We start from the raw sequence: 25,447 nt of genomic DNA, 5'->3' as shown, positions 1-25,447 counted from the left end.
ATGATTTTGGTTATTATCAAGAAAACCATGGAGAACGCCTTTAAAAAAAAACCTAACTAACTGAAACTGTATTTGTGGTTACAACACAAACTAAAACTGACTAAAATTGTAGTGTAGATGTCCTTCATTTTCGTCTTTGTCAACTTTTTTCACATGTAAACCTTTTTGGTTGATATGAAATCTATTTCATCTATCTGGTTTTATGACTTAATAAACTTATTGGGGCTGAGATGGATAAGACAAAGTAAATAAAGGCAAAATTTATTGTGACTTTATTGAATCTGTCACCCAACAAATACCCCATTACAAAAAAACTAACACTAAAACTAATAAAAACTAAACTAAAACTAAGCATTTTCCAAAAAATAAAAACTAATAAAAACTAATTAAAACTAGCAAACTCACTCTAAAAACTCATTAAAACTAACTGAATTTGAAAACAAAAATTGACAACGCAGTAAATATATAAATAATAATATAAATATATAAATAATAATAAATAATATAAATAAATATAAATAATATAAATATAAATAATAAAACTGATGACAAATCCAAAACTATTATAACCTTGCACTGCATGTAGTACAAGACAAACACAAAGGTCTTGGTATAGTGAATGTAGTGAATGGATTTGGGTTAAGTGATGTGGTGCAAAAAGCCCATGAAGTAAATAATCCATTGGGTTGAGTGCATGTTTGCCTCCCAGTGCATGCTGTGATACTAACCAGACACCCGTCACCATGAGAGAGAGAAGCTCAACTCTACTCTAATGTAATCTTAAGATTTTAACCTCTCCAGCTGCTTACAGATGCCATCCTCAGCCAACTTTCTGTCTTTTAGAGGCTGCAGTGGTAGTACAACGGTAGAAGTTAATGGCATCACATTCAACTAGAAGATCTAAACCAGGGGTCTCAAACTCATGGCCTGCGGGCCAATTGCGGCCCTCGTGACGATATTTTGTGGCCCCCACCTTGATATGAAAGTTTAATGTGAGTTTTATATGAATGGCACTTTACTGTGTTGTGTGTGGAAGGTCCTTTTAATTACTTTTTTTGTCTTTTTTTGGAAATTTTGTGTCTTTTTTCAATAATATTGTGACTTTTTTTGGTAATTTTGTGTTATTTTTTTAGTGATTTTGTGTCCTTTTTGTAATTTTGTGTCTTTTTTTGGTAATTTTGTGTCTTTTTTAAGTATTTTTTCTGTCCTCTTTTGTCTTTTTTTGGTCATTTTGTGTGTTTTTTAAGTAATTTTGTTTTTTTCCTGTCATTTTATGTCTTTTTTTTAGTAATTTTGTGTATTTTTGGGGTCATTTTGTGTCTTTTTTTTTGGGCATTTTGTGTCTTTTTTAGTAATTTTGTGTATTTTTGGGGTCATTTTGTGTCTTTTTTAGTAATTTTGTGTATTTTTGGGGTCATTTTGTGTCTTATTTTTGGTCATTTTGTGTCTTTTTTAAGTAATTTAGTTTTTTTCTGTCACTTTGTGTCTTTTTTTAGTAATTTTGTGTCTTTTTTTGGTCATTTTGATACTGCCTCCAGCTGCCCCCAGGTAATTTGAGTTTGAGACTCCTGATCCAAAGAATCCAATGATATCAAGCATGCAAAGCAAAACTGGCATGGGCATTTTCAAGGAGCCCCATGACCTCTGACCTCAAGATGTCTGAAAGAAAATGGGTTCTAATGGGTTCCTGCAAGGCTGGAAAGCTGAAAGTCTTGATTCATTGAGCCTTACATCTGAGGATGTATGACTTCCCTATATAGTAATAGGTATATTGGCAATAAAGGAGTTTCCCAGCAGTTTCTATAACAGAAGTTCTCGCTATCAAATCGCTGAAAAATGCAATCCTTGCACAAAATGTAAAATATGTTGAAAGTTTTTGGTACCAAATCACAGCACAGATGTTTCTATGGTGTTCCTCAAGGTCTTTGTGTCTTAATGTGGTATTTTTGAGGTATTTTTGACCATTCTTAACAATTCTGAAGTGGTCAAAAATGGCAAAATTTAGCACCAAATCTCTGTAACAAATGGTATCAACTCAAAAATGAGTGCAATCAATTATGAGTTTTCAGCCCATTATGGCCCCATTAGGGAGACAATTAATGAATGTACTGATGAAAACCTTTTATTTCCAGGCATGGCTATGACTATCCACCACACAGCCACTGGGACTACAGGGACAACTATGGTTACTATGACAACGACTACTACAGAGGACAGCATGGACGGCAAGGTACAGTGATAGAAAACAACTCTGTGAGGGACATCAACATTTTTATTATTGGTGTACTCTGCTCTACAAAGTCTAACTGCAGTAACTACACAAAGGGTAAAACTGAGAACGTTTTTTTAAAGTTTTTTAAAGTTTTTTTTAACGTTTTTAAATGGCCAGCCAAATGGGTTATAGGTAGGTCAATGATATGACACTTATCTCTACATGTATTGATTATGTAATTTTTATGCTCAAAAATCATGACGATTCATTTGACCTTTGACCCCAAAATGTATTTACTGCACTCTGGTTTTGAATTACTGTAAATGATTACTGTTCTCATAGTAATGAGTGCAGGAACAACAATGTTGTTGTCTTCTTTCAGCTTTTATTTTTTGTTTTCAGTGAATAAACATTTTCAAATTGTTCAAGTGTTCAACAACTCTATTCAAATATTTGTCTATTTTAGACTTAATATTATTTTATCTCACTTTTTTTCTTGATCACTATCTAGATAATAATTCCCCTATCAAATAAACATATAATTCATATTATTCTTGTCTTCACTATTCAACACAATGAAGAAATACAAGGCTACACTGTATCAAAGTCAAAGTGAACTTAGTGCGCTCTGGTATGGCTTTGAGTTGGATTTTGTAGTTACTGCAATTTTTATATCATTATTTCTCTGAAATAAAGAAAAATAGAAATCTGAAACTTTGTCACAAGATTAAACAGACATCAAGGAGTTCATTTTTAATTATAACTCAATTTCGCCCAACAAATATAGTTACTGCAGTTAGGCTTTGTAGGGCAGTACTACACTCTATGTCTTGGTAGAAACACATTATATGGAATTTGTATTTTCCTGTTTTCATTAAGATGCTGGCCAGTGGGCTCCCCAGGACTCCCTGAGAACAGCCCCTTACCACGACAGGACATACAAGCAGGAACATCCAGGGAGCTCCTATACTGAGGAGTACAGGTGAAGTGATACATTAGACTTTTTATTTGAAGAAAAACAAAACAGCACATACATGTTGCTCTACATCTTGTAAACATGTCAAGTCTTTTCATCAAAACATAAAAAGAAAGAAATGGTTTTAGAAAATAAAAATAAAAAAATAATATAAATAAAATCAAAATCACATCCTTGCAAAAGCATTTAAACTCTATCACAATACTCTTACAAAGACATACTTATACCTAAATTGATAGGCAACTTGAAAATCAGAAAAAAAATAAAATAAAGATAATAATGATAATTCGAAAATCATAATAACAGCCTTAATAATAGTGAGTTTATCTGCCCCATGTAAACATACATTAGATTTTAATTTAATTTGTTGGTGATGTGGCATGATGGAGGAGCGGTTAGCACTGCCACCTCACAGCAAGAAGGTTCCCTGGTTCAAAGCCACAGGTGGACTTGTAGACGTAGGGGGAAAAAATCGATACAGCATAATATCACGATATTTTGCATGTTAATATTATATCGATCCATGGCCGCCAAGTATTGATATTTAGTGTTCTACTGGCCAGCGGGCTGTCAGTATTTTCGCGGTTTCTTTTTTTTTACGGAGTCCATAGCGGGCTCACTGTTAGGAATATATTGGAGATACTGCACTGCAAAAAAGGTGTGTCTAAAACAAGATAGAAACACTAAATCTGAGGGTAATTATCTTGCTGCATGGACAGATAATTTCACTTGACAAGATTTCAGTAACAATGAAACACCGTAAATGTATATATCAGCCAAAACAGTATTTTTTACATTTAAATTTTTTTTTTAAATACATTACTCTACTGTTAAATACACTGGCACCGTGTTTGTAACAAAAATATACTGTAATATATATACAAGCCATCATTTTTGCACTTATTTTTTGTAAAAATACTATTTCTAACTGTTAAATGTACTAAACACCATACCTTTAACATAAATATAATGTAATATTTAATGGTAAAATCTTTAATTCATGTGGCATTTATAAAGTATTTTCTTGTCAGTTATATGGCAGAACAGCGTTTCTTTTGATGGAAAAACTTTTTATTTTTTAAAGTAAAATATGGAATAAAATGACAATCTTAAAGTCCTTAGCAGGCTCACTTTTAGGAATATATTGGAGATACTGGTAGCATATGAAACTAGAAGATCTAAGGAATCTATACACTGCAAAAAAGGTGTGTCTAAAAACAAGATAAAAACACTAAATCTGAGAGAACTGATCTTGCTGCATGGACAGATAATTTCACTTGACAAGATTTCTTGAATTAAGATTGTTAAATCTAGAAATAAGCATGTTGTATGCTTAAAATAAGAAATTAACTCTTTGTACATCATAGGCCCTCCCATGGAATAAATTGGATTTTATTTGTGCTGAAATATGTGGTGACTGTTGTAGTTACAGAATTAACTCTGAGGAAATGTACATTATTCTGACTTTAGCATTGGAGCTATGATATCATAGGTATTCTACCCCACTTCAATGTCTTTCACTCTGCCTTTATTAGGGCTTTGCCTTTATTTGTTTGTACTTTAAATCGCAATAATATCGTATTGTGACTCAAGTATCAGGATAAAATCGCATTGTGGGGCCTCTGCTGATTGTGTGAGTTCCCTGTGTTAGCAGTGGTATTCTCTGCTTTCTTTCACTGAAAAATGTGTTCTACACTGTAAAAACTGTTGTTTTTTCTGTAATAAAACGGCAGCTGTGGTTGCCAGAACTTTACCGTAATAAATACGATAGAACTTTTTTTAATATTACGGTATAAAGATATTGGCACTGTTGATTTCACGTTTAAGATTGTGATTAATTACATTTTTTACTGTATAAAAGGTTTTTCCATCAAAAGAAACGCAGTTTAACAAAATACTTTATAAATGAAAATGCATGAATTAAAGATTTTACTATTAAATATAACAGTATATTTTTGTTAGAGATATGGTGTTTAGTACAGTGAGAACAGTGAGAAAAAGGTTTTTTTAACAAAAGATAAATGCAAAACGGTGGCCTGTACATATATTACATTGAATACATATTACAGTGTATTTTACAGTGGAGTAATGTTTTTTTTTTCCAGAAAACAAAACTGTAAAAAATATTGTTTTGGCCGATATATACATTTACAGTGTTTCATTGTTACTGAAACTGAATTTACTCATTTATCATTTTACGGTCTTTTATTGACATCGTTTAGCAGTTTTTCACTGTAAAATCTACAGACATTGTTTACAGTGTAGAGGGTTTTATCCTGGAAAGGAAAAAAGCTTCTACTCAGTGTTGATAACTCAGGCATTTCTATATAAATGCAATATATTGTTGCTTTAATTCTTTCAGGTATGACCAAGGGAGAGACAACTCCCAGCATTACCTCAACGACTACGAGGATAATCCCTCCAGAGACAATGAAGAGGTGTCTTCCTATTACCTGGGGACATTAGCAAGTTCCAAACACTCAGGTTTATCCTCCAGCAGCTATGAACTGAGTCAGTACATCAATGGAGCTGAACACAGCGAGACGCTCCCACCGTCTGTTCACACATCAGGTGAGTGGAGAGTAAATGTTTTCTCTCACGTCACTCTGTGTTTATAATGACACATGTTCTTCTGTGCTTCATATCTCCTCACAACACAGAGGTGTCAGCTCCTCTGAAGTATTCAATCCCTCATGTGGTTGTCAGCTTCGGTCCAGCAGGCCAGCTGATACGGATCACTCCAGGCTTGTCCACACAGGAGAACGTCAGCCAGGTGGAACTCCACAGTCTGGAAGTAGGTTCAACAGCCTGTGTTGATTATAGTCCGGTTGACAGCCCATAGTGGACCCGGAAATGTTGAGTACACCAAAGTTTTATGATAGAAATATATAGTATGGGTCCTCAGCATGCAGAAACTGCTGGATGCTAATTTGCATATGTTGGGCAATTTGTGCAATTAAGCTAATTATCATAAATTAGCATAAACCTATATTGATCATATTTTAGGAGCTGCTTGGCCAAAATGGACAATGTTAGTATGTTTTTAGGGGTTACTGGAGATGCTGAGTCCATATCTGAAATTTTCAAGATTCAAAATCACTATTTAAACCTGGTTTGGTCACGTTTTTACTCTCATTAAGCTGATTTTGTTGAGTTTTTGGGGGCGATTTTGACAGATTTTTGGAGGATAAAAGTTTTCAGTGTTCAGGAATAAATTGGATCCTCAAGTCATTTCTGAATTCCACAATAATTGTAACACTTGGAGTGGTATTGGGCATCAGCTGCGGGTTAGGGTTAGTTAGTCTGGTTGACAGCCCATAGAGCCCCATTGTGGACCCGGAAATGTTGAGTACACCAAAGTTTTATGATAGAAATATATAGTATGGGTTCCTAGCATGCAGAAACTGCCAGATGCTAATTTGCATATGTTGGGCTTAGCATGAATTAGCACAATCCCCCATATTGGTCATATTATGGATTTTGCTTGGCCAAATGATACAATGTTAGCATGTTTTTGAAAGACTTTAGAAAGGCCTGGTGTTCCATCATTCAAAGATGTGATTTTATCTAAATGTGAGGAGCGACAGAATGACTGGGCTGAAGTTGTGAAGCTACGAGTGAATGGTGTATTGGACCTAACCGCAGCTGATGCCCAATACCAATCCAAGTGTTACAATTATTGTGGAATTCAGAAATAAGTTGAGGATCCAATTTATTCCTGAATACTGAACATTTTTATCCTCCAAAAATCTGTCTAAATCGCCCCAAAAACTCAGCAAAATCAGCTTAATGAGAGTAAAAACGTGACCAAAACAGGTTTAAATAGTGATTTTGAATCTTGAAAATAGAAGATATGGACTCAGCATCTCCCGTAACCCCTAAAAACATTCTAACATTGTCCATTTTGGCCAAGCAGCTCCTATAATATGATCAATATAGTATATATATTATGCTAATTTACGCTAATTATCCTAATTACAAAAATTGCCCAACATATGCAAATTAGCATCCAGCAGTTTCTGCATGCTGGGGACCCATACTATATATTTCTATCATAAAACTTTGGTGTACTCAACATTTCCGGGTTCACCTTTTTGTCAACTGGACTTTTTTTTGGACATTTCCTTCTTATTTGTAATATTGGATATGACTAAAAGATATTATCTTGTCCTTATGTGTGCACAGGTCATTCTGAGTGAGACACAGGAACAGCAGGAGATGAGAAACTTCCCAGGGCCCTTAACCAGGTATTTGTTGTGAAATTTTGAAAATGAAATTGCTCATTATCAAATTACCTGAAGAACATAATAAATGCCATTGGCCTCACCATCAGACCACATTGTGCTGAATGTCAAATTATTAGTAGTCAGAATCAGAATTGTAATGATCCTTGAGGGAAAATTAGTTGGTACACTGTAAAACACTGTAGATTTTACTGTGAGAAACAGATAAACCATGACAGTTAAAGACCGTAAAATTATAAATGGGTTAATACAGTTTCAGTAACAATGAAACACCGTAAATGTATATATATCAGCCAAAACAGTATTTTTTACATTTATTTATTTTTTAAAAATACATTACTCCACTGTAAAATACACTGGCACCGTGTTTGTAACAAAAATATACTGTAATATATATATATATATACAAGCCATCATTTTTGCATTTATTTTTTGTAAAAGTACTTTTTCTCACTGTTAAGTGTACTAAACATCATATCTCTAACAGAAATAAACTGTAATATTTAATGGTATATCTTTAATTCATGCAACATTTATAAAATATTTTCTTGTCAATTATATTACATTATAAACTTTTTATTTTTTACGGTAAAATATGGAATAAAATGGCAATCTTAAATGGGAAATCAACAGTGCTAATATAATTTTACCGTAATATTACAAAAAGTTGCACCGTATTTATTACGGTAAAGTTCTGGCAACCACAGCTGCCGTTTTTACTGTAAAAACTGTGTTTTTTTTTCCAAGAATATAAAGAGAAATTATATACATACAATTATGTGCATTATTCTACAATTTATAACAAAAATATACAATATGTAAAAAAAAATATGTATTCTATGTTATATTACAACACTGTCAATAATTATAATAATAATAATAATAACAATAATAATAATGATAATAATAATCATAATAATAAATCTTGTGTTTCAAATGTCAAAAGTAGTATAAAAAGATATATTAGTTGATATAATACAGTTTAAATGCAGTGAGTATTACACAGTTTGAGATTAAGATTTCCTATATTAATCCCACACCGGGGAAATTTCCAGAGTTACAGCAGCAAAGTGGATAGCTGAATAACAATAAATAGTAAACAGCAGTATTAATTGGAAATATAAGAAAGGTCTTTGCAAATTATCAAGTAAAATATATAAAAAAGTATTAACAATTTACAATATAAACAAGTAGAAATATAAAAAGTATCAACAATTTAAACAAAAAAATAAAAATGTCCACAAGATTAAAAATTAAAAAGAGGGCAAATAGCCTATTTGTAATGTCTTGATGTCCACTTTTTATTTTTTTTATGTTTTCATTTTTTTATTTATGTATTTCTTCATCTTTATTTATTTTGTGTTACAGTATTATTTCAACCTTGTATATACTTTCATGCCTGTAACTTTTTTTTCGTATAACAGCTTCTCACTCACGAGTTTATTTATTTATTTATTTATTCATTTATTTATTTATTTATTTATCGTATTGACAGCACAATGGGGATTGGTGGGTTGGGGGAGAAAATAAGAAAAATGATGAATATCTGTGATCAATATTAATTACCTCAAATAAAAACATGTAAAAAAAAATAAAATAGAAATTTACTTTTCTGATGTATAGATTAAAGATTATTTGTGTGCATTCAGTGTTTGAATGTTGTATGCATTCATGTTTTTTTTAATGTTTTTGAAGGGAAGATTTGCACAAAGTGGATGCTATAGAGTTTGCCCAGCAGAGGGCAGTGAGCTGCATGAGAGGTGGCAGTGACAAGCTGCAGGACAAACGCTCTGCTGCCCTCTTGTGGAATCTACTGATCCTGCTCTGCAGACAGAATGGAGTAAGTAGATGAAGTCTTGTTATTGTGTGGACATAATACACATTACAAGCAACCATCATGGGAATTATCATAGTTTTCTGATACAACTATCACTATATTTCCATTGCTGCAGCAAATAGTTGGCTCAGATATCGCAGAGCTGCTGATGCAGGGCTCACATTCAGATGGAAGCTGGGAGACAGAAGCTCCTACACTCATTGACTTCAGCGAGGGCATAACTGCTGAAGCGCTGCCTCACTCAGGAGATGATGACCTGCTCACAGGAGACTGCAGCAACTTCAGCTGTGAGAGCTCCGAGAAGGCCCTGCAGAGCTACACTCAACTGCTGCTGGCTGGAAGAAAAAAGGTTTCTACCTCTTTCCCGCTCTATTTTTCTGATGTTTATTCTGTATTCTGAATAAATCTCCTGCCTGTAAAACCCCACTTTAGCAAAAGGACAGAATTATTGCAAAATGCACTCAGTTATGCAGAAATTTGAAATGAGATTGCAGTTTTGTAAGCAGCATTTTACTGACTGAGCTGCTCGAGGTGGAGCTAGGTTTAACTACCTTACACTGCACAGGATTTGCGGCCCCCAAAGTGTCAGGGCCATCCCCTGTTTTCAACTAGGAAGAAGCTAAAAATGACCACAGAGAAACATAAATAACTACAAAGAGACACAAAAAGACCACAGACAGACCAAAACAACTACAAAGAGTTGCAAAACAGCTACAAAGAGAAAACTGCATGGACAATCACTATGACAACATGACTACAAAGAGACTCAAAATGGCAACAAAGAGATACAAAACAACCACAAAAAGACACAAAATAACTACAAAGAGACACAAAATTACTACAAAGAGACACAAAACAACCACAAACAAAATTACTACTGAAAGGGCCAAAACAACCTAAACATGACTACAAAGATACTCCAAATGACAATAAAGGCATACAAAACAACTACAAAGAGACACAAAATGAAAACAAAACAACTACAAAGAGACACTAAATGAAAACAAAACAACTACAAAGAGACACAAAATTATTACGAAGAGAAACAAAATGATCAAAAAGAGACACAAAACAACTATAAAAACAAGCGTAATTACTAGCAAAAAGGGCAAAACAACTACAACATGACAACAAAGGGACTCAAAATGACGACAAAGAGAGACAAAATGACCAAGAAGACAACAACAAAGACAAATTAAATTACTACCAAAAAAGGGCAGAATAACCACAGAACTACGACCAAATCAATTACATAGAAACACAAAACAACTCCAAAGAGACACACAAAGACACATAAAAGACAGGGGAATAATAACAACATAACAAGAGGGAGACACAAATCAACAACAAAAGGAGTTTAAACAACTACAAAAGTAAAAGTAAGAGAGATAGTGGGGTCTTTTGCATGTCTGTGGCCAGGAGCCAATCGTCTCATATTCCACCCATGTAAGGAAGGTTACCCCAAATACCATAAATGATCTACTCTCAAGGGCAGGATATAAATACAGTGTACACTCAGATAGTATTCTGCATACGATTAAATAGTTTATCGGGCACCTGTTAGGATACACTCTTTAACCGAGTGTTCCGAAGCTTTGCATTACATCTTCATACTAGTTGCCATGGACGTCATAATGTGTTGGGATCTGATCTGTTTGTCCCCCTCACACTTCCCCATGTGGTTCCCAGGAGGCCCTGGAGTCAGCTATGAGCAGCGGCCTGTGGGGACATGCACTTTTTCTGGCCAGCAAGATGGACAACAGGGCCTACACCACTGTGCTCAACAGGTGAGTAAAGCAAAGTCATAGACAGAGACATGACAGTTGCAAGAAATCACTAAAGAACTGTATGCATGTGAGCTGTAATTACTGAATAAATGCTCCTATCCTATATCCCTCTGACTAGCCTGGCTAAGGCCAGACTATATCACAAATGAGATTCATCTGGAAACCAGCCATTCATTTCTCCGTAGAGGAGGTGTGGTTTACGATCCTCCAGAGCCGTTTATTGGGCGCTTAGAATGTCTATCATAAGTGTCTGTAGGTAGCTCTTAGCCAATCATATCAGTTATACCAGATGACGTATGTAGAGCGACAGAAATTGATGTTTACATAGCCAGACTAGCCCATCTCTACTTTGAGGCTAAAATGCTCAATTCTGCTTCTGCAACGTTTTTCTGCAGTGTTTTTACACCTTATTCCCCCTCATGTCATTCAGCCACACACATCCACTGATTATATGGGCAATAGATGAGCTGCTGCAGGTCTCTGGGCGGCTCCGCTGTCCCCCGGCTCGTATCGAGATCCCCGGCGTTACAGCAGTGAGCGGTAGCGGGACTAGTCGGTAGATTAGACTTTGGCCAAATCCTTTCGGAAGCAAGGCTAAAACATCCTTTTTCGTGGTGAAACAGGAGTGTAAAGTCAACCACTGTTCTTTCTTTGAAATAAACTTTGGCTCTAAACTATTTAAAACGCCGTCTACAGCTAGATCCAAAGAGAGCTTCGAGTCTGCTGCAGCCATGTTGGATCCGTAAGAAAACTACAAAACTACAAGCTTCCATCTGTCGAGTAGTACACGTCATTGTCTTGCCGTCCCGTGCCTTGTGATTGGATCCCTAAAACAGGGCTAAGAAACGACCATGGACACCAGACTGTCTTGCAGTTCAAAATGAAATAATTATAATCTGCTTTAAAGGTGTCGTACAGCTACAAGGATGTGTGGCGACTATTTCCGTCACTTGTATTTGGATTATATCCTCAGCTTCCTGTGTGTGTTTTAGTCAAGCCTGCAGGAACACAGCTGGGCTGTAAGCATTGTGGCATAGTTGCTGCACAGGCCATTGTTTCTTCCTTGTTTGTCACTTGAGACACAAAAAACATTTTCTGCACACACAATCGGCTGCAAAACACTCTTTTTAATCATCGGAATTTGATTCATATTGTCCAATAGCATTTGAATGGTGTAGCAGAGCTGTATAATGAAAACATGGCTATAGTTCTCCCTAACACATCAATGTTTTTACCCATGTTAGTAGCATTGCTGTGGGGATGGCAATGTCAGTCTGTAAGTTGATCTGTCAGCAATGGCCACACCTGAAAAGTGAAGTCAATGTAGAAGTGCCTTAAACCTACATTCTTTCTAATGGTCAGCAGGGGGCGACTCCACTGTTTGTATGAAAGTCAATAGGAAAATGTTCCTACTTAAAGAATAGAAAGAATTGAAGAATATAAACTTTAATGTCATTATACCAGCAGTACAAAAAGATTCATATGTGCAATTACAAAAAAAACAACTCTTAATTTTCGTTTCCTCAGAGAGAAATATCCAAATGATTGAATGATCCCTGACAAATAAGCTCTATAATACATTAAAATAAGACATATTACACAGGGAAACTGACTGTGTGACACTAGGCTATTAAAAATGTACACTCAGGAGAAGTTGGTAACATCACTTGAAAAAAAAACTTGTTACAAAGACCTAGGGCTATATAATATCTTCCTAAAGGTTTGGGTTTGGGTTTGGGTTTGGGTTTGGGTTTGGGTTTAGGTTTGGGTTTGGGTTTAGGTTTGGGTTTAGGCGGCAAAACTACTGAGGTAGGTTTAGTCACAAAGACTATTTAGTTACGTTTAGACACAAAAACACCTTTCGAAGGTTTAGTGCCAAAAACAATTTGCTAAGGTTTAGTAAAAGATTGTGGTTTGGATTAAAATAAGTTTGTTATACTGGAACATTACTGTCGTTCAGTAACGTGGATGTGTCTTATAGTAAAGTGGGCGTGCCGTGCAGTTTCTTAGACTAAAGTTAGTCCCAGCTCACATGTGTTTCCAAAAAAAACAAGAAAAAAACAAGATGGAGACCCGCAAAGTGACAAACTTAAGGCTTCAAAACAACAGTCCAGGTATTCAATTAAAATCAATTCAGTAATTAAGAAATATTAACAGATTCCCCTCGTCTAAGGCAGTGGTTCTCAACCTTTGAGCCGCGACCCCCAATTTAACATTTAACCCCCCGACCCAAGTCTGCAGCTTTTCTTTGCAGCCATCGTTCCATTTTTCCAGCATCAGTTATAGCTAGCAAACTCCAGCAACAACGCGCCTGTTTTTTTTCTTGTTTTCCTATTTATTTTTTCCGCTGTGCTCACTGAACAGAATCTCACGCACACAGTTCAGATCATACAAACGAATAATGAAGCAGACAACAACTAAAACATCTCCCTGTCTGAAATTATGCAATTTAATATTAATTTTGTGCATTTTATATTTTTTCCAAAATGATTTGGCGACCCCCAGAAATCATTTCGCGACCCCAGTTGGGGTCGGGACCCCAAGGTTGAGAATGGCTGGTCTAAGGGAGGAATACTTTTGACTTGCACATGGCAGGAAGACAGGATATCTACTGGCTTTCCACACCCCTGTGTCCAAAAATAATTGCCTTAATTTAGAATTAGTGGTAGGTAATTACAGCTATGAAAACAAGAGGAGATTAGACCCCTGGTTTCTTGTTTCATAATGATATGCAATTGTCAGTTAGGCAAAAAGGTGGAAACTCTAGTAAAGAAATACTGTTTCTGTGAGATCACCTCCCTACCTTGTTTTTCAGACTTTGTCCTGAGTTATTTTTAATTTGCAGAGGGTATGGCAGTGTGTAACAAACCATTAACACTTTCAAATCGTCTTGCTTGACATACCATAAGATCAAGCTTTTTAATCACTGCACAAGTCCCAGAGGAGTTGTCCAGTTCCAGCAGCAGAACTGTGCTGACTGAGGATATCAGAACTATTTGTCATGTAACCCAATCCATTTTTTACATACTATTTTGGCATCAGCAGTATCTCCCACAGCAGCACATGTCTTTAGAGGAATGTCTGGGGGGAGGGTAGTTCGCCAGGCTGAGTTTTATTTGTGATTGACATCAGCATGGTGGACGACTTCTGTGCAGAAACAGAGTACACTGCAAAAAAGGTGTGTCTAAAAACAAGATAAAAACACTAAATCTGAGGGAAATGATCTTGCTGCATGGACAGATAATTTCACTGGACAAGATTTCCTAGATTAAGATGATTAAATCTAGAAATAAGCATGTTGTACGCTTAAAATAAGAAATTAATTCTTAAAACAAGATAAATTAAAGCTGCAAGCAGAGTACACTGCAAATTATTTGTTTCTTTTCAAGATAAATAAACTTTAGATTTTGAAGTGTTAGATAATTTATCTTGTTTTAAGAGTTCATTTCTTATTTTAACCATTCAACATGCTTATTTCTAGATTTAACAATCTTAATTTAAGAAATCTTGTCAAGTGAAATTATCTGTCCATGCAGCAAGATCATTTCCCTCGTGAAGCTTAAAGTTGAGGAAAGTTTGATAAAATGCTGCAGTTGTTGTCGTCCATACATGTTTGATACCAGCATGTTTGATATAAGAAATATTGTCAAGTGAAACTATCTGTCCATGCAGCAAGATCATTTCCCTCGTGAAGCTTAAAGTTGAGGAAAGTTTGATAAAATGCTGTAGTTGTTGTCGTCCATACATGTTTGATACCAGCATGTTTGATATAAGAAATATTGTCAAGTGAAACTATCTGTCCATGCAGCAAGATCATTTCCCTCAGATTTAGTGTTTTTATCTTGTTTTTAGACACCCCTTTTTTGCAGTGTAGCAACAGGGATTTACTTTAATTGTAGTGGCTTTAGCACAGTAGCTCTGCTTTAAGCATGTAATAAAGTCTTAGTTGAGATGTCCAGTGAGACAAACCGCTCTTTTGGCAGGTTTACAGGCCAGCTAACAGCCAGCGATCCCCTTCAGACTCTCTTCCACCTGCTGACTGGGAGAATCCCTGCTGTAGCCATGGTAAAACACCCACAACATAAACTCTTTACACCTCCCAATCATCAGAACGGCATTGTAAAAAACATCAGTCTGTTTGTTATGAGTCAATAAGAGTCTTGATGGTGATGTTCCTGTGCCCAGTGCTGTGGAAATGAAAAATGGGGAGACTGGAGGCCCCATCTGGCTGTGATGCTGTCCAATGAGACAGGACATCCTGCCGTCCAACAGAAGGCCATCGTCACCATGGGAGACACACTCGGTATGGATGCACCGACTGACAGGTTGTAATGTTTCTGCGCTGATATACAAGCTGGATGTTTTATGTCGTTCTTCCCCGTGCAGCCTCCAAAGGACTCATACATGCCGCCCATGTGTGCTACCTGACAGCCAGTGTTCCCTTTGGGGTTTTCACACAGCAGGCTGAGAGACTGGTGCTTCTCGGCAACAACCACAGGTAACTGTGCTCTCTACCTGATGCCATTTATCAGTTAAAATGGGAGGAAAAGGAGAAAAAGGATTTTTTTAAAGCAAAAAACAATAGCTGATCCTTCTCCTCGCCAGTACCAGTTAAAAACTGATCATTTTTGCATTTTAAAGGATGTTTTTTGGAGTTCATGCAAACCTGAGAGTAAGAAAGGTTATATGTAAGCAAAGATGGATGATTTTAATATTTCATATTCTATAGCTCTGTCCCAAATCTAACTGACATCACTATTGTTTACACAACAACAACAAAAAATGGGTTGTGACTGGTTAAATGTTCATTCATCAGATAATATTTCTGTACTGACATATATCGTACTGCCTTAAGTTTAAGTGTTTTCATAATGTTGATGGAGGTGCAGAAAGAAAGCTGCAACATGATTTTCTGCCATTTCTATAAAATAAATATGATTATAAGAAATTATAATTATCTAATGAATTCAATGATCTCCTCTCCTCTCCTCTACTCTCCTCTCCTCTCCTCTCCTCTCTTTTCCTCTCCTTTAGGCAATCCTTTGAGCACTTTGCCACAAACCTCGCCATCCAGTGCACTGAATTGTATGAGTACTGCCTGACACTTGGGGGCAAATTATTTTCAATACCATCTTTTCAGGTAGCTCACTGCCTTCTGCAAACATTTTCTATTATAAAGATGTGCAGTCATATTTAAATAAATCTGGTAAAGAGGAATGTGACTCTCATTATTGTCGTGCTCAGGTGTATAAGTTCCTGTATGCCAGTCGACTGCTGGACTGTGGGCTTCCATCTCAGGCCTTTCATTACTGTGAGGTGGTGGGACAGGCCATCCTCAGACAGAGGGAGCCTTTCTTTGTGCTGACTGGAGAGGTTATTAAGGTATTCACACATACCTCACTTTGATTTCACTCAAATGTATATCATTGATGTACTTGATGTATGTGTTGTTCTTGCTGCAGCTGTCAGACAGACTGAGACACGCTGAGGCCCAGTTTAGTGACGCAGGTGTTAGCGGAGCCGTGCAGGAAGAACCCGATTGGCTGAAACAGCTCCGTGCTAGGCACCACAGCTTACAGGTGAGCTTCTCCGTGGTTTTCATTTAAGGAAAAATATCTAATCTTAACTGGTAGGCTAAAGCAATCCAATCCACATTATTTATATTGCACAATTTTAGTATATATTTAGTATATACATATATACACATACATTTATGTATATATGTATGTGTATATATATGTATGTATGTATGTATATGTATATATATATATATATATGTATATGTATGCATATATATATATATATATATATATACACACATATATGTGTGTACATGTATATATATATATGTACATATATATGTATGTATATATATATATGTGTGTGTGTGTGTGTGTGTGTGTGTGTATGTATATAAATGTGTGTGTGTGTGTATATATATGTATGTATATGTATGCATATATATATACATATATATATATATATGTATATATTATTATTATTATTATTATTTATTTTTGTGATTTTTTTTATTATATTGTTTTATATTTTTGAGTAAGTAGCAAGCCACATTTCTCCCTACAATGGAAAAGGCATGACTTGCCTGACTCTGATTGGCTACCTGTTGCCTTATCATTTGTGGTGGACACATCAGATTTGAGTTAAACATTGCATTCCTAACTTTACATAGGTACAAATGTACTGAAATGTTTATTTATTGTTAAAATAAGCATGCACCGGTAATGTAAAAAAAAAAAAACTCTGAATGAATGAAATGGAATTCTAGTGTAATCCTTTTTAAATGCAGCAACATATTGGTCACAGTTTAAACAGGACTTCCTCCCACAGTCCAAAGACATGAAGCTTAGCTTAAATTGGTGACTCTAAATTGTCCGTAGAAGTGAATGAGAGCATGAATGAATGATTGTCTGTCTCTATGGGTGAGCCCTGTGATAGTCTGGTGACCTGTTCAGGATGTACCCCACCTTTTGCCTCATATTAGCTGGGATTGGCTTCATGACTGAATTAATAAATTCCTCCCCGTTGTCACAGTATCCGATCCAGCTATTTGAGTAACGGCTCAATATCAATATCAATATCAATATCCTTATCTGTGCATCATAATTCCCTTCCGCCTTAGCTGCGCTAATATGTAAGTGTGAAACATGCTAATCTAAGATAAAGAACATGATAAACATATGCCTGCTAATCATCAGCATATAAGCATTTTAGCATGTTGGCGCTAACATTTAACTGAACTGTTTTGCCTAAATGCAGCCTACATTTCTTATTGTACTCATCAGACAGGAAGTTACGACTATACTGAAGCATACCAGCCATCTCTTGAGGGAAGTGCTTTGGCCCAGGAGGATAGCAAAATGTTCTTAGGTAAATTTGAATCCTCTCATTACTTTGAATGGCGCACTGTGGGGCCTTTTCCCCTCTAGAGAGCAGTGTCTTCTGCCACTGCTTTCTTGTATATCTACTAAGATGTTGATTTCATTGATATTTTTCTACAGAATCAGACATGGAAGACTTAAACCGGGACATTCAGAGTCCAGAGCCTGAGCCGCTTTATTACAGAGGCCCAGGGGATCAGGAAAACCTTGAGCATCAGGTTGATGGAATCACTGAGGAAATGAATGTGCTGTCGTGGAACGTTGGCGGTGCTCAGGACTGGTACATGCTTTATCCCTGTCTTAGATGAAAACACTTCACATGTGATATCCCGTCCTTATAAACCATTATGTCACTGTCCTCTCCCTGTTGCTTGTCTAGGCCACATGCCCATTCTTCCGTGCCAGTAATGCCAGTTTATGCTCCTCCAGTGCCCACGGTGGCCGCAAGCCAAGACAGTTATCATAACACAGATAGTGCCGAAGTCAAAACTGTCTCGCCACATTGTCCTCCGAGTAATCTGCCATCAGCAGCAGAGGGTGAGGATCTAATGTTAGACAGCAGACATTCCTCTTTCTATTCACATGTTTACTCTGGGCTGTTTGGCTTGGGTGTGACATTTTAATTTGCTTCTGCAGGAGCTGGGTTGCCCTCTGGAGCAGGCACAGTGAGTGATCTTTTTTAATATTGTGCACTGATAAAAAAAAAGACCTGGAGCAAGGAATGCAAAGAACCTCCTGGGTCAATGTCACTATTATACTGCATGCAAAATACTGTGATTTTTACCCAAACGATACGCATAATGTAAGTATGTATGTATGTTTGAATGCCGCTACTGGATGCTTGAATGTCCCTCGGCATAAAAAAAGTATCTAGCTACCTACCCTATCTATCTATCTATCTATCTATCTATCTATCTATCTATCTATCTATCTATCTATCTATCTATCTATCTATCTATCTATCTATCTATCTATCTATCTATCTATCTATCTATCTATCTATCTATCTATCTATCTATCTATCTATCTATCTACTTACTTACTTACTTACTTACTTACGTACTTACTTACGTACTTACTTACTTACTTACTTACTTACTTACTTACTTACTTACTTACTTACTTACTTACTTACTTACTTACCTACCTACTTACTTACCTACTTATCGGTACTTACCTACCGGTACTTACTTAGTTACTTACCTACCTACTTACTTACTTACCTACTTACTTACTTACTTACTTACTTACTTACTTACTTACTTACTTACTTACTTACTTACTTACCTACTTACTTACTTATCTATAAACTCTATCTATAAATAAATGGGCATGTCTGTAAAGGGAAAACTCGTGGGTACAGACAGAACCCATTTTCCTACAGATATCTTGAGGTCAGATCTCAAACTGATCCAGGAAAGGGCCAAGTGGCTACAGGTTTTTGTTCCAACCTAGCAAGAGCACATCTGATACGACTAATCAACCGAGTGAAGACAGCTCAGGTGATTAGATGAGTGGAGTCATGTGTGCTCCTGCTTGGTTGGAATGAAAACCTGCAGCCACTTGGCCCTTTCCTGGACCAGTTTGAGACCCCCGCAGCGTTATGTTCCCCTTCCCAACACAATATCATGACGTTGGATAATTAGATCTTCTGATAGACTGAGCGTGCTACAGCCTCTGAAGATAACAAGATGCTCCTGCAGGTGTCATAGGGTTAAGCATATAGAGTATTGACAAATGTTTCCAAAAAGTTAGCTGAATGTGTGTTGTCCATATTTGCCTTTGAAGATGGGGTTTCGGATGCTGGACGTAAACTACAGTCAGCAGGAGCAAAGCCAGCAGAGCATCCCACAAGGTTTAGAGGTCTCCAAGCAGACCAGTGAGCCGTCTCAACAGGTGAGGTGGCTCGATGCCACACCGACACTTATTAAACCACATCACACTCATTGAGATACGTCTCATTTTCCCCTCTCGTTTTATGCAGAGCACCAAGGCCGGGTGGTTTAGTGGTTGGTTCAAATCAAAACCCAAAGAAGCTCAAAAGGAGAGTTTAGAGCAGAGAAGCCCAGCTGAGATGGTAAAACTCAAGCAAAATGTACATTAAACTGTTTTAATTTGGTGGTGTAACATATTTTGTTTGTTTTCTCAGGAGCCACCACCGACTTCTGGCTACTGTCCTCCGCCGCCGCCGCCTGCCTTTGTGTCTCCTGGCATGTTTCCATCTCAGCCTTCCACCGCTGGGATCAACCCCTTTTCAAGGAAAGCAGGTGAATTCTGAAATTATTGTAACAATATTTTTCTCTCCTCCGTTGTAATCCAATTTTTAAAGATCTTTTTATTCAGTTTTTGTGTGTGATTTCAACCATTCAAGTCATAAGTGTGCTGCCAAGTTCTAGCCTGGCTAACACCAGACTATTCTCAAATGAGATATAGTCTGGCAACCAACAATGCATTTCTCCGTAGAGGAGGTGTGGTTTACGATCCTCCGGAGCCGTTTATTGGGCGCTACGAATGTCTATCAAAAGCGTCTGTAGGTAGCTCTTAGCCAATCGTATCAGTTATACCAGATGACGTAGTAGAGCAACAGAGATGGATGTTTGTTGTGTGTGTGTCTGTGAGAGAGTGTTGCTTGCTGCTTTGCTTCTCCAGTTCTCGCTTTTTGCAAGATTATTTATTTTCACGCTTTATTCCCCCTCATGTCATTCAGCCACACACATCCACTGATTTTATGGACAATAAACAAGCTGCTGCGGGTCTCTCGGCGGCTCCGCTGTCCCCCGGCTCGTAGCGAGATCACCGGCGTTGCAGTAGTGGCGGTGATTAGCGGCGCTAGCGGTGATTAGCGGCGCTAGCGGCGCTAATAGCCCCGCTACCGGTGATCTCGCTACGAGCCGGGGGACAGCGGAGCCGCCGAGAGACCTTTCGCCTTTCAACTTTCGCTCTAAACTATTTAAAACACCATCTACAGCTAAAGAGAGTTTCGCGTCTGCAGCAGCCATGTTGGATCAGTAAGAAAACTACAAGCTTCCAAGTGCCGAGTAGTACGCGTCATCGTCTTGCTGTCCCTCCCCGCTCTGTGATTGGATCCCTAAAACAGGGCTAAGAAACGGTCCTGGTTGCCAGACTGGATGGAGGTTCGAAATTAAATTCGAGCGCGCAAGGCAGTATGGGTATACCCAGGCTAGCCAAGTTCCACATTCTTCACATCATGTGGATTTCTGAGGTCACTCTGAGTCTTCTAGAGTAGTTTCATGTTGCCACAAACACAGTTTTTGACCAGCGGGTCCAATTTCATATTTTAGCTAAAATTGTCATGACTGCAGCTTGAATTTTTTTATAGTAATTTAAAACATTGCAGTGGCTTGGCTGCTACTGATGACATTTTACCTACATAAAGCTATGCAAATGTGATAGTTTTCTATAAATATCCATGTGTTCTTCACAGGCCAACAGCTGGGCTAGAAGAAGGACCACTAGTCTGTATAACAGGTAAATTAAGTTACTTAACCCTTACTCACTTTCAGTGGTGGGATGTAACTCAATACATTTACTCAAGTACTGTACTTAAGTACAATTTGGAGGTACTTTACTTGAGTAACTTCATAGTTCTACTCCACAACATTTTGAGGCAAATATTGTATTTTTTTACTCCACTACACTTAACTGACAGCTTTAGTTACATTTCAGGTCGAGATTTAACATAAAAACATGATACATTTAAAGTGATGAGACTTCTTTTTTTAAGTAAATCTCATAACAGTATATTGAGTACTTCTAGCAAGGTCATTTTGTCAACTCTGAATATTATTCTTAGGTTTCTTTTTTTTTTTCAGACAAAGGAAAGTAAGGTAAAGAAGATCTCCTACTTTTCTTTTGTCTGGAAAAAAGAAACCTAAGAATAGTATATTGAGTAGTTAAAACGAGCCCTATGTTGAGAAATTAAAACTCTGCATACATAATTGCATCATAATATTACTTAATTAATATATTAGTATAATATATTTGGAATATATTAATTTCATAACAATCTGAGCTAGTCCATTCTGCATAATGAGTATTTTTACTTTTGATACCTTAAGTACATTTTGATGCTTCTACGAAGTAAGTTTTGAGTGCAGGACTTTTATTTGTAGTGGAGTAATTTCACACACAGTATGATATTAGTACTTTTACTTCAATAAAGGATCTAAATACTTTTTCCACCACTGCTCACTGTGTGAACTGCTCTGAGGTCACTGGAGGACAAAAATGTCATAAAACTTAACCATATGATTATTGTAAAATGATTCACATTCATTTTAAATTTTCTTTTGTAGGAACACAAGAACCAAAAAGGGGGATATCACAGCACCTACCATTACGAGTGTCTTCATGTCTGAGAGCTTTACCTGAGCTTGGATGAACCCCAATAATATCCGCACTGCTCCCATTTTTTTTTTTGATCACGCCCTTTCAAACTCTCACAGCCTGCTCACCATCATGTTGCAGATTATACAGAAATACTCTGAAGGGACTGGTATAGTAACTCATACTGCAGCGTGTGAAACAGCTGAGATGTTCTTTCTTAAAGCTGGCAAGGAAATTACCAGTGGATGCGGAACATATGGGGGGGGTTGGATATTTGACCAGTGCCATCGATGCCAGCAACAGGGTGACCACCTGCATATCTGCCCACCAAAGTATGTCATCAGACCCTCACTGCTCCATGGCTAACTGTGCTATATGCTGCAAGAGCATTAGCTCATTAAAAATTATATTTATACATTCATCCATCATCTTTTTATGATCAAATGTCTATTCATTTAATATACTCAAGCAAAAATGAGATCCGAGCTGAAATGTAATCTATGTAGTCTGTGTGAAGGGGACAGCTGGCATGGCAGGACTACATGCTAGAGCTGCACTATTAATGAAAAATGTTTTAGCAATCACAGTATGGACAAGTGCAATATTGCAAAAATGAAGAAGAGCACAATATTTGTTAAAGAAAACATTTGTGTCAAAGGACTATTGTGTACTAAATGAAGTTTTGTGGTGCTGCAGAGTTACAAAATGACTTGTTAAAGGAGATAAAATACTGGTTTAATATATTGATTTTCCACTCAATTACTTTTTGGAGCTGTCCGACAGCTACAGCCAGTCAGTGAAAACACTAAGTTGAAACAAGGAATATTAAGCAATGTGGTGGTGTGTTTGAGATTATAGGCCCACACTGTGTTTCTGCAGCAGGCCTAATTAATTGTTCATTTGGAAAGCTGCTTGGTCACTTTTTGACCCACCTGCCCGAACCAGTGATATTTTTCTTTGAAGCTTAAATTACAGACTGTATAAAGCTCGAACTCGCCGGTCAGCATGCTCATCCCTATTAAAATAATCCTCAGTGATTCCTCTTGGTGAGAGATCTTGTGGCGTGTGACCTCTGTCACTGGTCAGTCACGTAGTGTGAAAACCACAACGACTTTAAGACCTCTGATCACAAGACAAGTTGTTTAGTGTGAACAGCAGAGCGATCCGATCACTTTTATAGTCGGGTGGTGTGAACGTAGCATTACGAGTTATGCCTGGAGGCTGGGGCAGCAATTGGCCACCGAAAAGCAGATCATAATTGCTGATCCTTTTGGCAAAATTCCTTGATCTCTTTAGACCCCTTTCATAGTGCGGCCCTGCAAATGTACCCATTATATTGCCGGAAAGATCTGTTCCGGCTTTTCGCCTTAGGGCATTCATAGTGATCCTGCGAAGGTGTGATATTCGTGCCCCTTCATCGTGCAGTCCGGTGTCACAGAACGAGATGGGAGGAGACGATAGTGACGTGAAACAGAGCGGCCGCATTGGTGCACAGTAGTACAGTGCTAATATACTACACAGTTAGCTCTGTAGCAGTACAGTATGTATGTGCTGAAGCAGCATGTGCACAGTTAGTGATGCCGGTTTGTTTACAATCAGCGGCAGACACTTTGTGTACAGTTAGCATGCCCGTTTGTTAACAATAAGCCACGGACGGTGTGCACAAGTTAGCATGCCTGTTTGTTTACAACAAGCACCAGACACTCTGTGCACAGTTAGCGATCCAGGTTTGTTTACAATCAGCAGCAGACAATTTGTGTACAGTTAGCATGCCAGTTTGTTTACAATAAGCTGCGGACACTGTGCACAGTTGGCATGCCTGTTTGTTTACAACAAGACACGGGACACTCTGTGCACAGTTAGCGATGCCGTTTTTTTACGATCAGTGGCAGACACTTTGTGTACAGTTAGCATGCCCGTTTGTTTGCCGCGGACGCTGTGCACAGTTAGCGACCTCCGTTTGTTTACAACAAGCACCGGACACTCTGTGCACAGTTAGCGATGCCAGTTTGTTTACAATAAGCCACGGACACTGTGCATAGTTAGCAACGGCGGCCGCAGTTGTTGTGCAGCTGCTGAACAGTGATTTGATGACTGTCGGACAAAGTGGGAGGTTTGTGTCGGACCTCACACGCAACGTAAAATATTCCGCCTTGGCGGGATGGCCGATTCATAGTGGTCCCGCTTCCAACAGTCCCACCAATTTTCCGCCTCTGTGATTTCCTCTGAATTGGTGGGATCACTTGATCTTGCGTCCCGCTTCTGGTGCAGGCGAGACGTTACAGAGCCGTAAATGTCGGTATGAAACAGCACTATGAAAGGGGCTTTGGTAAAAGGGACTTTTTAGTGATTTAGCTGAAATTGTAGCCTGACCTGAGTGCAAGGCTGATAAATTATGGAACAATCTGTACACGATCTGATTATGTTTACCATCTGTAAAGTGCAATTGCTTGAAATATTTACAAGACATACAGGAAAAAAAGAGTTGTTGTGCTGCCAAGCTGGATGATTTCACATGATAGTGTGAGGGAAGTGTTGGGAAAAACTTCTGCGGGGCAACACCCGACATGCCCAAAGCCCCTACACAACCAGCCAGTAGACACTTACAGGATTAACCTGTTTACACGCTGGTATTTGCAATGCCCTCATCTGACAATGCCCTATTATATAAATGTTTGTGTGTAGACCTGTAAAATGTTTATAAAACACACTAATATATGCTCTTGTAATATCTTTCTAAAGTGTCACTATGTAAACATATTTTAATGTAATTACGTTTTTTTTTTACCTCTGTAATTGTGCTTTATGTATCACATTATGTATGTCAACGCTTTTTTGTACCTCTACACAAGCACATGCAATGGATTATTGCCAGTTTGTGACAGTTTAGCTGTCACATATTGAATAAAAACCACTTGCCAAGGCATATCTAGGATTTTAAACGGGGACTCTCACTTAATTTAGAGTAAGTGACAACACAGCAGGTGCTGTCTCCTTTTACGATTAGTCTGCAGAAGCCAAGAGTGAGTGGGACACACTGGCCGGGAATTCAGCACACACACAAACAACCTGGATGTGTGTCTACGCTCAGCGCCTGCCAATAATGTGTCAGAGCATAAACACATTTAGAATGGATAGCTTTGTG

General features: G+C 37.6%; 1 protein-coding gene across 2 annotated transcripts in view; it reads left to right on the top strand.

Annotated features, from left to right (window-relative positions):
• The window catches only part of sec16b (SEC16 homolog B, endoplasmic reticulum export factor), a 27,905-nt gene extending 2,661 nt beyond the window's left edge, over window positions 1-25,244 (top strand). The window contains exons 3-25 of one of the 2 annotated variants that reach the window (XM_059341444.1): window positions 2,133-2,230; window positions 3,092-3,194; window positions 5,551-5,759; window positions 5,849-5,982; window positions 7,374-7,435; window positions 9,128-9,272; window positions 9,385-9,618; window positions 10,959-11,056; window positions 15,040-15,121; window positions 15,242-15,359; window positions 15,443-15,554; window positions 16,091-16,196; window positions 16,301-16,438; window positions 16,519-16,635; window positions 17,860-17,944; window positions 18,076-18,235; window positions 18,335-18,492; window positions 18,592-18,620; window positions 19,744-19,851; window positions 19,940-20,032; window positions 20,105-20,222; window positions 21,401-21,444; window positions 22,272-25,244. In XM_059341444.1, coding sequence (XP_059197427.1) covers window positions 2,133-2,230; window positions 3,092-3,194; window positions 5,551-5,759; window positions 5,849-5,982; window positions 7,374-7,435; window positions 9,128-9,272; window positions 9,385-9,618; window positions 10,959-11,056; window positions 15,040-15,121; window positions 15,242-15,359; window positions 15,443-15,554; window positions 16,091-16,196; window positions 16,301-16,438; window positions 16,519-16,635; window positions 17,860-17,944; window positions 18,076-18,235; window positions 18,335-18,492; window positions 18,592-18,620; window positions 19,744-19,851; window positions 19,940-20,032; window positions 20,105-20,222; window positions 21,401-21,417 — 2,524 coding nt within the window. In that variant the 3' untranslated portion in view covers window positions 21,418-21,444; window positions 22,272-25,244. Of the gene's footprint in view, window positions 1-2,132; window positions 2,231-3,091; window positions 3,195-5,550; window positions 5,760-5,848; window positions 5,983-7,373; window positions 7,436-9,127; window positions 9,273-9,384; window positions 9,619-10,958; window positions 11,057-15,039; window positions 15,122-15,241; window positions 15,360-15,442; window positions 15,555-16,090; window positions 16,197-16,300; window positions 16,439-16,518; window positions 16,636-17,859; window positions 17,945-18,075; window positions 18,236-18,334; window positions 18,493-18,591; window positions 18,621-19,743; window positions 19,852-19,939; window positions 20,033-20,104; window positions 20,223-21,400; window positions 21,445-22,271 lie in introns of those variants that run through there. The other variant, XR_009394920.1, reaches the window with a different exon arrangement.
• Window positions 25,245-25,447: the final 203 nt, after the last annotated feature.

Source organism: Centropristis striata, chromosome 9 (genome assembly GCF_030273125.1).
Source record: "Centropristis striata isolate RG_2023a ecotype Rhode Island chromosome 9, C.striata_1.0, whole genome shotgun sequence".
In the NCBI taxonomy this organism is placed as follows: domain Eukaryota; kingdom Metazoa; phylum Chordata; class Actinopteri; order Perciformes; family Serranidae; genus Centropristis; species Centropristis striata.
This window is presented reverse-complemented; position numbering and strand designations above follow the sequence as displayed.